Source organism: Leiobunum rupestre, chromosome 1, assembly GCF_980474605.1.
Source record: "Leiobunum rupestre chromosome 1, qqLeiRupe1.1.hap1, whole genome shotgun sequence".
NCBI lineage: Eukaryota > Metazoa > Arthropoda > Arachnida > Opiliones > Sclerosomatidae > Leiobunum > Leiobunum rupestre.
The window spans coordinates 60,766,552-60,784,193 of NC_143384.1; the positions used below are offsets into that span (position 1 = coordinate 60,766,552).

A 17,642-nucleotide genomic window follows, 5' to 3' on the forward strand; every position below is an offset into this window, starting at 1 on the left:
TTTTGGAAAATACACTATTTTTGAAAAAGAGTGATTTGGGTTTTTGGAAAATACGCTATTATTGAAAAATAGTGATTTGTGTTTTTGGAAAATACACTATTTTTGAAAAAGAGTGATTTGGGTTTTTGGAAAATACACAATTTTTGAAAAATAGTGATTTTGGTTTTTAGAAAATACACAATTTTTGAAAAATAGTGATTTGGGTTTTTGGATAATACACAATTTTTGAAAAATAGTGATTTGGGTTTTTGGAAAATACAGTATTTTTGAAAAATAGTGATTTGGGTTTTGGGAAAATACAGTATTTTTGAAAAATAGTGATTTGGGATTTTGGATGTCTTTTTTGAAACAATAGTATTTCAAAGTTGTATATTATTTGGAAGTCATTTTTTGAGATAATACTTTTTTTTTGAAAGTAGGGTTACTTTGAAAAAATTGTGTTTTTTTTTAAATAGCATTTTTTATTTTTTAAATAGCGTATTATTTGGAAATGCGTTTTTTTTATAGCGTAATTTAGGAAAGTAGCGTGTATTTATACGAAAATAATATATTTTGGATAATTTGGTTTATTGCTGTTTTAGCCGGGAGTAGTGGCTCACTCCTGTAATCCCAGGCGTCCGAGAGGCAGAGTTTGTGGATGGCCGTGTGATGACGACCACTAATCCCCCAACGGGTGGTTGTCATACTTCCGCCACGGGTGTCCCAACCCTATCCCCAAGTATCCCCCCGTTGGCGTGGCCGTAACACATATCTCGCACCTGATTAATCAAATGGACGAGCGGACTGAATTGTCCGACCCGTTACAATCGCTCATAACGAGCTTCTAAAAAAAAAATGCTGTTTTAAATGAAAATTGTATAGTTGTTTGTGTGCAGTTCAGTTCATTTAATTTGTAATTGCTCCGATCTACTCGTGAACTATTCACGTTAATACTTAATTTTAATCTCTAAGTCAATACCACCAGCTACAAGATTTTTTGGCCAAAATAATATATTTATTTTATAATAACAATAATAATCAGCTAGGCTAACCCCACCTCAGACTAGCGAATTTTATTTCCATTAAATCAGATGACCTTGTTACAATGCGTAGGAGGATGGTGGCAAGCCCTTCATGCCATGGGAACCAACAGCTCCCTACACCGTTAAAAATCGCCATCTAGTCTAAATAAAAGCATTAATATCGTCCCTCTAAGGGCTTCCCCTGAATGTTGGTTTCCTAGTAAGGATTTTGGTGAATCCTTCTACGACTCTGCAGAAATGTGAAAAATCGAATTTCAAATTAATTTCGCACTTCATTGTTTTAAATGAGCGTATCTCAATAGACCATTTTCGTTAAATTCATTTTTATTGTCCATGTTCAGCAGTTCCATTTTGTTCTTTACAATTGTCATAGAGAAATATTTTCAATGGGTTAACGTTATATTAAATGGAGTCTTAATAATTTCTTTAATAATTTTATAGACAAGGTTGATTATATTGGGCATCAATATGGTGTTACCGTGCCTTCTCAATGAGCTTTTTAAACATAAATACGTAACATTTACTCTTTTTTTATATAAATAATACCATTCATATACACTCGTGAATACAGAACGTACATAGATTGCCTTACTACAATGTGGCTATCGTAGAGGAGGGACTACGTTTGTTGATAATTATGACGCTCTCCAATTGGCCCGAGAATAGCCAATGACGACTCGATCTAGCCACGTCATCAATGACTCAGCTTAATCAAGTTGTCATTGGCTATTCTCGGGGCTCTTCTTGAACACGTCGTTTAATTTCCGCTCCCTATTAGTGACGATGCCATGGGGCGGAGCGTAAAGTCCCTCCCCTTCGACAGTCTGCTGCCGCGAAGAGAACAACCAGATCTATATTCATGCGCGTATATGAATAAATTCATGGTAATACCGAATAACGAACGAAATTATAAATATTATAGCGAGCAGTTCAATTTCAGTCAAATGTCCATTCTTAAAATGTAGGTTCACAATATTCCGATTGCAATGAAACTTAATGAATATAGGTTTAATTTTAAGGCTGAATATTTTTTCTTTCAACATATATAACCTTTGTTTTATAATTTTTAATTTTTAAAGTGCCACAACGGTATTTGCAAATTTGCGAAAACATCCAGTAGCTCGCTCGTGATAACCGATCCAGCCAATCATATTCTGGGGTTTACCCAGCTTAGAAAACAACTAAAACTGAAACTCCGGTGTGGCCCTTTAAACTAATATTTAATCTATTCTATTTACCACTAAATTAGTTGAATGATTTAAACAAGATAGCGTCAGAATAGACTAGCAAACAATTTTAGTTATCTACTGAAATCCCGAATATTCCCTCCCAGAATAAATTACTATAGCTCCTCCCAGTAAAATCTTAGCCAATACTGAACAAAATATTAAATTTTGGATTTATTTCATTTTTATTTATACAATAACTTAGTCACCTATTAACCAGAAAATTATTAACCTTTTCAAACTTTGTGACACATTCAGTTTAATCGCTTTAATTTCCACCCATTATGTTGAAACGATAAATGTAATTATACAAACAGGAATCCATACCTCTACTTGGAATGCTAATCGTGGCAGATTTTCGTCTCGATGTTGCTGACGGTTTTTTTGACGTCACTATGTCAACTTAACAAACAACAACGTGAGAGGGGAGCGCGCGTAGAGTGGATTTTTCCTCTCGTTGGCGGGGCCAAGCCGTCAGAGTGATCTTACCATACGCGATACGCCAGGATAAGCATTCCAAGTAGAGGTATGGATTCCTTATTCAAATGAATGACTGTTGAGACGACCCCGCGCGTGTTTCAATCGCGTCGGATCACGTAAAACTTAGGGAGCCAATGAGATACCTGGCCGAATTGATTGACCTTTAAGGGGAGGAGCATACTAGTAGACCGAGACGTGGATTGCGGTAGCAACGCTAACTTCAGCTTGCTGTTAGAGCAACGCTAAAAACCGTATCAACATAGACATTCTCACGAAATAAAAATAAATAAATTTTTAATATAAAATAACAACGTATCTTTGATTTATAAATGATGAAATAAAAAAGAACGATGTAACTTTTGATTTACGTGGTTCGCTAAAAATAATTTGCATCTTTCAGTTTGAAACAATCATTCGCAGAGTCATATTTGTGTCTTCTATTTTATATGCCTAGGTCTAAGGCACACTTAGTTCCATCATTTTGTTTAACGTTAATTTCCGGCTGTGGTGGTTTTAATAATTCCTAGATTTGGCCTATAATTACAGCTACTGTTTTAAATTTTTCTTTCCGTAAAACTCCATTTTCGTAGCACTCTTTTGAAAGTTCTTTATATCAAGTTTTCTTCGCACGGTACGTGAGATATCAGAATATAAGGGGCATTTAAAAATATATATGTTATATTTAGTGGTTAATATCGTTCCATTTTTGTTTTTAAAACCAGGAGATCTGTTTTCCATGAATTATATTGAATCGGTGTGGATTTCATTGGACGGAGTAGGTCTGGGCTACCTGGTAGTCCTCCTCCTCCATTTTATCCGGAATAATCGCGTTGGCGGATGCTGATTTACTACTTTTGCTGGACTCCATGTTCAAGGTCCCTTCGGAGCTGCTCAGGAGCGAACGAATCACCATGAGATTGTTCCTGATGTAGTCCACGTCCGGATGGTGCTTCTTGGCCTCCAGAAAGCAGGTCTCCGCGTCTTGAATTTCACCTTTCTCTAAAATCACCACGCACAAATTGTGTCGACCACGGGCGTTTCTTGGATCCAATTCAATTACTTTTTCGTAGCACTGCAATGTTCAGATCAATTAATTCATATTTAAAAAATTAATTTAATATAAATTGTTTTGAAAATTAGTCGGTAATAACATAATCCCATCATAAGGTCCCCATAAGTAAAGGTCTACCATAGGGGCTCATGGTAACGGCGTTGTCATGGAGAAAAGAAAATTAACGTACGACGATAGGGCAGTAGCGACATCTTCGTTTTCAAAATTTCTACATCTAAAATATTATCTTACTTACAACAGGAGACGACCCGAGGTGATAATCACCGATTTTGTTCAAAGTCGGGTATAATGTACACCTCTATGCAACTTGAAAAACCTGCGAGGGAAAAGTTGCGACGGGCTTTCGTTTTGCCATGGCAACCGAAAATGTTTTTGACAACATGATTTGGAATTATTTACATTGAAAATAAACTTGATTAAATTTAATTTTTTAAATCAATTTAATTTTTTTTTAACGTATTTGAAATTTTCAAACTTTTTCATTTTTTAAAAGGTTTCACAGGGGGGGGGGACCCTTAAAATTTCCGGAAAATTAACAATACTAGATTAAAGGAACTTTCAAAGTCTATTTAAAATGCTTTAGTCCCATTCGACCAAAGGCGGTTTTTGAGGTGTCCCATTCGACCAAAGGCGGTTTTTGAGGTGTCCCATTCGACCAAAGGCGGTTTTTGAGGTGTCCCATTCGACCGAATTCCGCCGAAACGTGCGGTTTTTATGTGTCCCATTCGACCGAACGCTTTTATGTGTCCCATTCGACCGAACGCTGCTCTATAAATTGGCTTTTGGAATGAGCGTGAATTATATTTTTATCTTCACCTAGTCAAGAAAAGTAACTGAAATAGTAAACTTAACCAACTCTAACCTAACCTAACCTAACCTAACCTAAACATGGATCTTCGATAGTACATACCTTATAAATAAAATACCAAATCACCATGCCAATTGGGCTACATTTTAAAATTCTTTCAGTCAAATGGGATTTCGGTCGAATGGGATTTCGGTCGAATGGGATTTCGGTCGAATGGGATTTCGGTCGAATGGGAATAAACGATTTAAAATACGTCATTCAGTCGCCTTTCGTTGCATTTACAAAGTTATACTCCGACGACGTTTCAGTGACGTTCTTTGAATCGACTTCCGGCCCCTCATACCTTCCTTGAAAATCCCTTTAAGAGCAATTTCTCCCATGAAAAATCAGAACCGGTATACGTGACTCCCTGCGGCGGGGTATTTCCCTATCTTTTTAGCTTCTTCAACTTCCGTCGATAGCGGAAACCGCTGTCTCCATGGATACGAGACGAACAGAAGCGCGCGAAGTTACCACGTTGAGCGGAGCTAGCCCTAACGACGCTTGTTTTAATTTGACACGGCCAGCGATGGGTTTGTTGGCTGCCGGAATCGTTGATTTAAACGAAACAACTATAATGTGTCAACATTTTGGAAGAATATTTTATTCATTTCAATTTGAACAGGTATTGTCGTAAAATATTCGTAGATTAATGTTTATCTCTTCGCGACAACTCGCGTTAGGCTTAACGAGCTTCGATCCCGTCGTTGAAACGAAACCGGATTTAAACGCAAGCTCATGTTTCCATTTTTCGCCATCAGATGGCGACACGCCACGACTTCGACGTTTTGGGAGAAATCGCAGTTTAACGCACAGCCTATGTACGATTCTAGCTTATACGACATATATTATAAACTTATAACAAAACTGATTTTCAGAGCTATTGCGCGATCAAAGTTTAGTTCAGCACAGAGCCCCCTATTGTTAAAATATGACCAAGTCGAAATATACTTTTACTTAGGACGATAAAACGCTACTCAATTCAGTTGAAAGTCCATGTCACCTAGGAGCAACAAACACAAGGAGAACGCAGCTAGCCTTTAAACACGCTAACGCAGTGTTGTGTACAAATTTCATTGGACGAGCCTTTACGCTGAACGTTTTACGGAAAGGGGGAAGATAATTTCCCAACCAATGAAAAATGTACACAAGAAAATCGGTATATTCCCGTTGGATAGAATCCTATTGGGTCGAATTCCCAATGGATCGAATCAAAAAATATACTTTCCCAATTGATCGAATTCTAATTTTGCTATCCCATTGGGTCGAATCCCATTTATTCGAAAAAGGTTAGGTTAGGTTAGGTAAGGTAAGGTAAGGTAAGGTTAGGTAAAGTAAGGTTAGGTAAGGTTAGGCTAGGTTAGGTTAGGTTAGGTTAGGTTAGGTTTGGTAAGGTTAGGTTAGGTAAGGTTAGGTGTTATGCTTTCACTTGTGAGCAAACAAAATGTCAGTCGAATGGGACAGTCGGTTGAATGAGAATCGACCAATGGGACAAAAGCAGAAAAATAAATATTATAAATTTATGATATTAGTTATCGTCCGCTACCGGGCCTTCAACATTTTCGACAAAACGTAGCCTGTAGCCAATGTAACAAAGATTTTATTAGTATTTATATATGTTGGATAAGTCTCAGGCTGCATTCAATAACTCTCGACGAAGTATATGAAAAAAAAATTTCGTTGGACTGTTGCTAACGTGACGTAGGATCTTGTTGAACGCTTTTTACGCTTGTTGTAAATTTTGTAAAATATCGTCTAGTGCGGCGTCTGCAGCTAGCCTTACTCCGTGCTAAGACGTCACGTGCTCGACAGCCGATGACTTCGTTGCTCAACGTGACGTCAAAACCGGAAGTAAAAAACCCCGTTCGGTAAAAAACCGCTAACCGTAACGGTTGAGCTCAGTGCTTAGTCAGCGCTGAGATTTTTTAGAGTTACTGAACGCAGCCTTAGTTTCTTAACATACTTTGGCAGCACGCTCGAAAAAAAAAGGAATTTAGAATAATTAAGGGGCTATTCACAAATTACGTAACGCGGTAGGGGGGAGGAGGGGTTTGTGCAAGCGTTACGAATTGTTACGTGGGGGGGAGGGGGGGTTCACTAAAATGTTACGTAACACATCTTATTTTTCATATCGTAGAATAAAATTATCATCACTTTCAGAAAAAGTCGCAATTGACCCATAACAAAAGAGGGGCCGCAGACGAGGCTTAAGTGAGACCTCTGGACCGAACATCCTGTTTGTGACGTTTTAAACCACGTGACCGCCATTGAAATATACAGGCGGAAGTAAGGAAACGGATGGTCCGTCCAAATGCTGGGTGGACAGGTAAAAATGTTAATTTTCGGCCCCCCAACTTTCATCATGGGTCTATTATTAAAAGCATAAGCATTTTCATTGGTTTACCCACGTTTAAAAGAATTTCAAATGACCTTGATCTACAGTTTCGCCTATTTTCACACGCTCGGGATGGACAAAGGTGCGAGAACGATTAGTAAAATTTAGAACCTGGTCTTATTGTACTTAATTACCAGTATATTAGTTGTTTTGAACTATAATAATATAAGGGGGGGGTCGATATTTGTTACTTTTTGTTACGAAGGGGAGGGGAGGAGTCCAAAAAGTGGTTTTTCTGCGTTACGTAATTTGTGAACAGCCCCTTATTAGAAAGATCATGTTTAAATAATCTCAAAAATATCAGTCGTAAAATTGTATCTTTTTTAATGCCGATAAATTAATTTTTAAACGAGCCAAATTTACCCGCCAAGCGATCTGCCATTTTGTTTCGCGGTGACGTTTGATGACTATAATCACTCGCTATAACAGCGCTCTGTTCCCTACGCGCGCTTGCTCCGCGTGCGGTCTGCGGAGTTAAGGCGAAAGAAAACATGCAGGTCCTGTTTCTCGGATTTATTACTTCATGACCATTTTCTTGAAGATGTCTTTATTACTTCATGACCATTTCCTTGAAGATGTCTTATTGAAGCGTCTATTGGTGTACAGACTACTAGGAAGAAGTGGTTGCAGGCGTTGGACACTTGATTTCAGAAATCAGGAATTTTACGACTGATATTTTTGAGTTTATTTAAACATGATCTTTGAAATAGACCCAAGTTTTACCCAACCTAGACTTTTCCTTTAACCAAAGGTTTAAATAAAAGGACTTACTTGTTGCGCTTTATCCAAGTTCCTATCGAAGTTCACGTACAGATCTCCCAGCAGCAAAAGTCCTTTCGTGTGGTCCGGGTGATACTATGAACGATTCACAACAATAGACTGAGTCACAAATTGCTTACGGGGAAAGTAACATTTTGAGTGAATTCTTTAGTGTTATTCAACTTTAGCAGGATGGATTACGAAGCTATCGATACCGCCTCTTTTGGTTCCCGTCTAAAACTAGATAGGTAGAGTAGTAGCTGTGTCTCAGGAGCTTTTCTACTAGTAGGAGTTATTATGGATGAAATAGATATTCTAAATGGTTCATAATTGCATTTTTCTAATAGGCGATAGCATCAATTGCAGGGTATACTGGGTAAATCAAACGGTAGAAACTTTAAAAAAATAGTCACGTGGTTATAAAATTGCATAGAATTTTAGACCAAAACACGTTTTTAACCGAGGCTTAGTGAATATGTTTTGACCACGGCCAACCCCGATCGCGGAAGCGCGTTTTAGAAGTTGACAGTGCTGTGATGAATTTTCGGGAACGTTTTTAACAAGTTAGCTAAGACCAAAACAATTTATGCTATCGCCTAATCGATAATATTTTCCATCAATGTGCGACCATCTAATTGAACTCCTGGTATTATTTGAAATAGTGCCAAACATTTCATGAGCAATAAAACTCCGTTGAAACATTTCCTTAAAGTAAGAATCTTATGTTTGCGATGTAATAATAACAATAATCAGCTAGGCTAATTACCCAGGGCACCACCTAGCGACATTTAAGGCCTTTAAACAGGTGGCCGGGTTACAATGCGTAGGAGGGTGGTGGCCAGCCCTTCATGTCGCCACTTGAAAAAATCCAGATTTGTTTGGCTTTTATTAAATTAAAATTTTTACAATATTTTACTCAAATAATAGCTTTTATTTAGTTTAGCTTTTGCTTCATATTTAAACAAATTGGGGGGTGTTCAAATTCTCCTCTAATTGAGCGGGACAGTGGTAGGTTTAAAGTTCAAAGGTTTGCTGCCTCGGCGCGTCATAAGCAAAAACGTGGAGGAAATCAAAAGAATTTAATTATTTAATACATTAATAGTTATTTTGCGCCGGGAGTAGTGGCTCACTCCTGTAATCCCAGGCGTCTGGGAGGCAGAGTTTGTGGATGGCCCTGTGAGGACGACCACCAATCCCCCAAACGGGTGGTCGGAATACTTCCGCCACGGGTGTCCCCATCCCTGTCCCCACGTATCCCCCTGTTGCCGTGGCCGTTACACATATCTCGCCCTGATTAATCAGTTATTGTGCGCTGGTGTCTATGGCCTTGGGTCGACACCGATGTGTGAATGTCAAAAAAAAATAGTTATTTTGCTTACTTGGTTTAGTTTCTAATAATATCCGCAGACAATTTCCTACTTAGAAAGCGAGTGACATAAGTAAAAGAGGCCTTTTTTATTATAGCCGGCTTTACCCGAATTAAACCAGATATAACCAATTAAAACCACTGGTCTGGCTTTTTCCAAAACCTGACGCAGAAGGAGTAGTTCCGAATTTTCACCCTTTGCCACAAGCTGGGATCGAACCCGGCCCTCACGCTGCGAAGCGAAAGTGCTAACTACTCCGCCATCTCACTTAATGTTTAGCTTTTATCTTCGTAAGTCTTTTTAAATTTGTATCCTTAGCTTCAAAACCCAATTGTTCCGCAATTTAGCAGCATTTAGAAGTTACAAGTGGAATTTCTTACCAACAGTAACTGCTTCAAAACTGGTAATGCCTCGGCCGGCCTGTCCTCTTCGGATAGGAGCAAAGCCAGGTTGTAAAGAGCACTGCGAAAACTTGGTTGAATCTGTTTAAAAAAGGATATATTATCAATAATCACAATCACCTGTATGGCTATTTAGACTGTTAATACCCATGACACCACCTTAGGCCTAAATCATCCAGCGACTTTTAAAGCCATTAATTCAGGTGGCCGGGTTACAATACTATAGGAGGGTGGACGCAAGCCCTGCATGCCACGCGAGCCAACAGCTCCCTACACTCACTATCACCGTTAACCTCAACAAGTTTTTATGGTATGGGGAAACAGAAGAACTCGAGGAAGAACCTTTTGAAACAGTGGGGAGAGAACTTGCAAACTCAACGCAGGAGGAGTTGTTCCGAGTAGTCAGGGCGATAATGTAGAAAAAAGAAGGTTACTTTCGAAATTATGCCAACTCTAGTGTTTGAACTGATTTAAAGGTACTTGTGGACGAGGAATCCAAATTTGTTTGTTGCCACACTGACAAATGGCCGCCAACTGGTGTTTTGGCTATTTTTCCTGTATATTAGAGAAACCGCAATTGTGACACTAATTGTGGTCTTCATCAGGTTCATAAAGCGTTCAATTACCTATCGAATGATGTATAGTGCGTAACGCTATAAGTAAAGTACTCGCGGCGCCATCTAGAGGTGAAATTGGGCCTACGACGGCCATTATAAGATTTTTTCATTACGTTTTTCTCTATTTTTGGCTTAACGGAAAGAGATACAAATTTTTTCCATCTGGATCTATATTGTAGAGCATTTAATTTCCTATTGAATGATATATAATAATTAGAAATAATGCGTTGCACTAACGCGGCGCCACCTAGCGACGTAAATCTTAAAATCATGGTTTTATAAATAAAGATAAACACTGGTTGCTTTGCTACCAAAGGTATGAAACAGCATTTAAACGCATTTATGGAAGTCCCTAACACCGTATTGGAAGCGTTTGCTACATTTGGAACTAGTAATGACATTTCCAATGATGTATTAAGTCAAATAGAAAATTACATTTGCTTACTCTATGGCAAATCAAATTTGATAAATGTCCATAATCTTACTGAATTACATTGGACCATTTTTGAATTAATTCCGCATACGTATAGAGCTTATTATCAAGTACACCAAGACCATCCATTCCATTAGCTAATAAATATTATTGGACCTCAACCGATCACGGTTTAAAGCCCATCTACTGTTGCAATGCACCGGCTCCTCAAGCTCATCTCGAATTACGAAAGTGTGGAAGCAAATCATTAATTAAGCTTGCTCCAAAATGTCGTGCTCTCGCAGAAGCTAGCGCCGTCACGCCACCTAGATAATATTTAAATAATAGGCATGGAGACTGAGCAGCTAAACGCATAACATTTGGATGTTTACTCAAGTTAAATTTAAATAATGTATTAGCGACTGTTATTGTCATTTGCTTTTGAATATACGAAAATAATGTTTAGAGATAATTGGGCGATTAACGTCATAGTCATACGGCGTCACTAAACCCCGCCAAGAAAATAGGCCACACCCACGTGACGATTCTTACCTCGATGGCCTTGCGGAACCATTTTTCTGCCACATGTTTGTCGTGATGTTCTAGATAGATCATCCCAAGTCGAAAGTACAGAGTTTCGTTCTGTCGACCCATCGTTGCGCCGGCTTCCAGTCTTAACAGAAATTCAAAATTAAAAAGCATTTTAACACATTTCTTTTTGATGTCTTATTGAGAAAAAAAGGTTAAAGGTATTTATTTCGTTTATTCCCATTCGACCGAAATCCCATTCGACCTAATCCCATTCGACCGAAAGAATTTTAAAATGTAGCCCAATTGGCGGGGTGATTTGGTATTTTATTTATAAGGTATGTACTATCGAAGATCCATGTTTAGGTTAGGTTAGGTTAGGTTAGGTTAGGTTAGGTTAGAGTTAGTTAAGTTTACTATTTCAGTTTTTTTCAGTTACTTTTCTTGACTTTACACATCGCGTTTCGGCAAGAAAAATAGCAATTTGTATCTTTCTTTTTATTAAGACGGAATAAATAATTATTATTGATGTATAAATACCCTCCTTTATTAGCTATCCGCTCCATTGCAAACGACTTCAGTAACTAAATTGAAAACATAGCAAAAGCCAATTTATATAGCAGCGTTCGGTCGAATGGGACACATAAAAGCGTTCGGTCGAATGGGACACATAAAAACCGCACGTTTCGGCGGAATTCGGTCGAATGGGACACCTCAAAAACCGCCTTCGGTCGAATGGGATTTCGGTCGAATGGGACTAAAGCATTTATTTCGCACAATATTAAAAAATTTAAAACCAGCTAAAATAATTTTGGAAATTATTTACTTCGCTACTACACAACATTAGAGGCTCTCACAAGAGTTCCTGCGCTTATAGATATATGAAACTCCCAATACCCCCCGCTACCCTCTATTTTTGGCCGACCGTGGCGCCCCTCGACGTCTGGGAGAAAGCTAATGCGGTGCCATAAGATAAAAATGGGTTTTCTCCCGGCCGAGCAGCGGCGCTGATGCTTGAATGTTTCTTGACGCGTTTCGTGAGAGTTTCATATCTCTATAAGCGCAGCGACTACTAGGATCTCTGCTTTCACGGTTCTTACTAATAACTGCGCGCGACGCACGCTTGATTGTACGTGTTAATTATTTTAAGCAATGACGGCTCTATAAAAAAAAACAAAAAAGGTGTACAAAATGGCTTCTAAAAGCGCTTCTAGATGGCAGCACCTTCTAGGGACTTAAATCAATTGGGAGTGTTCTGTGATCTATTGGCTTCCCGAAACCACGTGTTGAATAAGTTAATAATCACGTGATTCCGAAAAGCCAATTAACGCAAGAAGTTCCCAATTTGCCACACCTTTTAGGGTAGATTTTGATACTTACTAAACGACATCTAGTGCGAGCTAATGCAACTAGTCGGGAGCCGCCACTTGCTTTAATTATTAAAAATATGAATACACAATGATTTTTTGTGAAATGGTTAAATCAATAACTTTCAAAATATATGGGCACTGGTTTTTATATTTTTATTGTAAAACAGTGAGTTTCAATGACCGCACCGCCATCTATCGGCCTTAAAAATAACTATTAGGGTGCTATTTGTCACAACGAAGGAAAGTCTAAGCTGACGTCATAAGTCACCGAGGTCACGCTGAGGAACGACGTCAAAGTACCATACTCGTCTGCTTTTTCGTCTAACTGCGCATGTGTCAGATATTAATGAAACTCGCTTATTATGGTGGAAATGCACTTTCTAAAAAACTCCAAAAGAAAGCTAGTTCACGTAATTTTTGAACTAAGCTAGCAAATAATTTGGCAGAATCGTAAAACAAATAAAAAACCGGACTGGGTTTCCCCCCAAAAACGTAGCTATCTCCAGTAAAAATGACTCTAATGGGCCCCTCAATTATTGTTATACCGGGGCCTGGGCCCGATCTCGGTGGCCTTGTTCCTATAGATTAACTTCTTCTATTACTTTTTAAGGAGTTTTAAAGGGAAACAGAATCACTTAAAGGCCGACTACATAAATATTCGGTTTATACTGTGTTTCACTGGAACTAGGCTGACTGCATGGCACATGTGTATTGCAGTCAGCCGACTTCCAGTGAAAGACAGAGTAAACCGAAGATTTATGTAGTCGGCCTTTAAATGTTACTAGTTTCCCGAACACGTCTCCGCAAATATGGTAACGTTTTTCAAATCGTTCTAAGGCCTTTGAATAAAAACTGAATTTCAAGAACCGCATCGCCATCTATCTGCTTTAGAAGAAACATTCACTGACGTCATAGGTCACTGGGAGGCCATTCTGAGGTATGACGTCAAAGCATTGAATTGGGAATAAGTACTTCTAGAATGACAATTTCCATCTGCCTTCCGCGAAATTTATTTGTCAAAATTGAGAATTATATCATTTGTCAGTGGCGCCATCCGCTGCTAGCGGCGGGAACTATATACTATACAATTGAATTAATAGTACTAATGTACTTTGAAAGTGATAATGATAGAGTTGACGGCTGAGTGCGCCGGCTCAAAAATTCAGAATTTGTTTCGCGAAACCACGACTCCCGAACGGGCCCATGTCATTCTAGCGGTACTATTCCCAATCCAATGCGTCAAAGTATCCTCCTGGTCTGCTTTTTGGTCTAATTGCGCATGCGTCGGAAACTATTGAAACTCGTTTATTGAAATTTTTGTGATTTTTTATATATTTCTAAAACTTATAGATAATTTATTTTAAAAGTGATAACTTAAGATGTCTTTGTCTTACCTACTCAATGCTGACTTCTTGGCTGATACCGAACGACATTCTTGAAGAAACGAGGCGAGATTCAATAAAGTATTCTGCCAAGAAAAATAAATTAAATGGAAATTTTTTGAATCGAAAATATTGTAAAAACTAAATAAAGCAACGAAAAATCAATTTTTGAAAATAAGTAAATTGATATAATATTTGTATATTAATGATCAGTTATTATTAATAATTAACAATTAAACATTGTTTATATTATCACCCAGAAATTTATTTTTAGCGGTTTTTGTCATTTTGCGGTAAAATTACTTTCAAAGAGCGCAAAACGAAAATGAGTATGGAGAAATGTTTAAAAAGAGCGAGAGGGAGGAGTGCAAGTGTCACTACTCAAAAAAGAGCAAAAATGGAGGAGCGCAAGTGTCACTACTCAAAAAAGAGCAAAAATGGAGGAGCGCAAGTGTCACTACTCAAAAAAGAGAAAAAATGGAGGAGCGCAAGTGTTACGCGCTCAAAAAGGAGCAAAAAGGGAGGAGCGCAAGTGTCACTGCTCAAAAAGAGCCAAAATGGAGGAGCGCAAGTATTACGCGCTCAAAAAGGAGCAAAAAGGGAGGAGCGCCAGTGTTAACGCTCAAAAAGAGCCAAAATGGAGGAGCGCAAGTGTTACGCGCTCAAAAAGGAGCAAAAAGGGAGGAGCGCAAGTGTCACTGCTCAAAAAGAGCCAAAATGGAGGAGCGCAAGTATTACGCGCTCAAACAGGAGCAAAAAGGGAGGAGCGCCAGTGTTAACGCTCAAAAAGAGCCAAAATGGAGGAGCGCAAGTGTTACGCGCTCAAAAAGGAGCAAAAAGGGAGGAGCGCAAGTGTCACTGCTCAAAAAGAGCCAAAATGGAGCAGCGCAAGTATTACGCGCTCAAAAAGGAGCAAAAAGGGAGGAGCGCCAGTGTTAACGCTCAAAAAGAGCCAAAATGGAGGAGCGCAAGTGTTACGCGCTCAAAAAGGAGCAAAAAGGGAGGAGCGCAAGTGTCACTGCTCAAAAAGAGCCAAAATGGAGGAGCGCAAGTATTACGCGCTCAAACAGGAGCAAAAAGGGAGGAGCGCCAGTGTTAACGCTCAAAAAGAGCCAAAATGGAGGAGCGCAAGTGTTACGCGCTCAAAAAGGAGCAAAAAGGGAGGAGCGCAAATGTCGCAGTTGCTTAACAAAAATGCCCATCACTGCACCCATAAACTCGAGTTCAGTTACTTTATAGCCATATTGATATAGTCAAAAAGCAACATTTTGCAATGGCGGGGAACATTTATCTTACTTGATGGTCTGGTTCAATGTCTAACGCTTTTGTGAAGAACGACAAGGCTTCATTGGATCTTCCAGAGTTGAGTAGCACCAGCCCATACTACATGAAATATAGAAATGTATACATTATGAACGAAAAACACAGAACTCCCGGCATCGAGTGATACACTGGGAAAAAGCCCACTCGGTTTAATAGAGCCATCTAGTGACCAACACGAAAAGTTCATTAGCTGGCGAAATTTAGTTTACCCAACCAAATGGTATTCATTTTTAAAACACACACTGTCTACTTTGACAAAAGAAAACCCAGCCGCTAAGTGGCTCTGACTTTTCTCCAATAAACTAACACCACCTTACCAAGGTGATTAGCGCGCGTAACATATCAACGTGGCGCCATCTATAAAATCATTACTGAACTCCCGTCACTAAAGAAACTTTAGTCTAGTAAATAGTGGTTTAGTGAAGTATCTAGAGATGGCGTTAGTAATTTCCAAATTCGTCCGCCTTAGAGCAACTTACATTAAGTAGCATGATCTTATAGTGTTTTCTATAAATTCTGAGCACGTTTTGAATAACTCTATATAGCCTTTGCGAAATGTTTGAGCGGCTTAGCCACGAATGCGTCGCCAAAGGTCTATTCGTAAGCAGAGTGCTAAATCTTCTAGAACTTGGCGATCGTTTCAAATTCAGCTCAAGGCGTCGTTCGATAATATATCAGCTTACATTTCGGACACGTTTGTAAAACGCGATTAGCCGCAGAACATTTGGAAGGTAATTTAATATTGTGTCACGAGTTTGCTTCGTGTGTTTAACTTATAGGAAGCTTAATCGAAATGGATTCGCGGTACAGTTGACTAGAACGAAAATTAATTTGTATGGTAGGATTATGCTGACTACTCCGAAATATTATCTGATTTTTCTCTTTGGCTGCCGCTGCTACCATGTCGTTGTCTTTTCCAAATTTTATATCTTGTTGCCACTGATACCCCCTCATTGTCTTGCCCCAACTATTAAATCCCAACACTTTTAAAGGCAGTCTTTAAAATATCCAATCTCTTTTAATATCATGGCTAAGTAGTTATATTAATCAGAAATAACTTGAAATGTGTATATATACAGGGTGTTTCAAAAGTTTATGCAAAAATTGAAAAGAGTTGTAGGAGGTGAGTTGAGAAGTATGCCGGTTTTTTACCCATTTTCCTACGATGAGTTAAAAAAGCGCCAGAGAGCTTCAAAGTGTGGCAGCTAGAAGCAACAAACACAGCACCCCACACAAGGAGAACGCAACCCGTCAAAAGTCGTGGATTTTCTTGCTTACAGTTTTCATAGGTTAGACGCTTTAACTCCTGCTGCCGTCGGAAAGGGGAAATTCGGAAATTGTCTTCACCCCGCCCGTAAAACGTGCAGCTTAAAGGCTCGTCCAATGAAATTTGTACACAACACTGCGTTAGCGTGTTTAAAGGCTAGCTGCCTTTTCTTTGTGTTTGTTGCTCCTAGGTGGCAGGGACTTTCAATACTGTTTAAGTTTACCTTTTTACGCTAGTTACCTCCATTTGTTTACAAAGTCCTTTTATAACACGAAGTTCACCAACCCAAACCTTAATGTTCGCATATCCCTGCTACTTGGTTTTGCGCTTGTATTTATAAAAATCAATAATTTAATAAAAATCCAAGTTAAATAAAAAAAAAGATTGTTTTGATTTTTATTAAAAAAACCAAAAAAGTGGCAACCCTGCTCCCGATTTTAGAGGCAATGTGATCTTCTAAGATGGCAGTGAGTTCATATACTTACGTTGTTATAGAGGTCAGCGTTGGTTTTCTCGTCGAGAATCGCTCGGCTGTACATCACTTCGGCGTCTTTCGTTCTACACAAACGGGAATTATCGTTTACTAAACAGAGACAACCAATATCACTTTAGCTGTCACTTACTTGTTCATTATCTGCATTAATTGCCCTCTTCTGTAATACGCGTTTGAATAATCGGATCGGATCTTCAGCGATTGAAGTAATATCTGCCAATACAAAGACCTTGTAAGCAGGGAATTGTAAAAAGATGGCTGATCAGATACAATTAGTCTACGGGCTAGTCACCTTTTCCAAAGGTGTACAAACCGTAGGTTATCACGGGAGATCTATTATCAAAATCACTGGATATCACCGAAAAGATTAGAGAATTGACTATCACCGAAATATTGTAAGAAATCTTTGGATGTCACCGAAATATTGTAAGAAATATTTGGATGTCACAGAAATATTGTAAGAAATCTTTGGATGTCACAGAAATATTGTAAGAAATCTTTGGATGTCACCGAAATATTGTAAGAAATCTTTGGATGTCACAGAAATATTGTAAGAAATCTTTTGATGTCACAGAAATATTGTAAGAAATCTTTGGATGTCACAGAAATATTGTAAGAAATCTTTGGATGTCACAGAAATATTGTAAGAAATCTTTGGATGTCACAGAAATATTGTAAGAA

The 17,642-nt window shown here is 38.6% G+C and overlaps 1 protein-coding gene across 1 annotated transcript in view; it reads right to left on the minus strand.

Annotated features, from left to right (window-relative positions):
• Positions 1-1,413: 1,413 nt before the first annotated feature.
• The window catches only part of LOC149963463 (protein O-mannosyl-transferase Tmtc3-like), a 146,670-nt gene continuing 130,441 nt past the window's right edge, over positions 1,414-17,642 (minus strand). The window contains exons 14-21 of the mRNA XM_090180503.1: positions 17,092-17,174; positions 16,954-17,026; positions 15,175-15,261; positions 13,891-13,964; positions 11,151-11,271; positions 9,549-9,650; positions 7,814-7,897; positions 1,414-3,800 (exon numbers count right to left, since the gene is read on the minus strand). Of these exons, the coding sequence (XP_090036629.1) occupies positions 3,492-3,800; positions 7,814-7,897; positions 9,549-9,650; positions 11,151-11,271; positions 13,891-13,964; positions 15,175-15,261; positions 16,954-17,026; positions 17,092-17,174 (933 nt within the window). The 3' untranslated portion in view covers positions 1,414-3,491. The remainder of the gene's footprint in view (positions 3,801-7,813; positions 7,898-9,548; positions 9,651-11,150; positions 11,272-13,890; positions 13,965-15,174; positions 15,262-16,953; positions 17,027-17,091; positions 17,175-17,642) is intronic.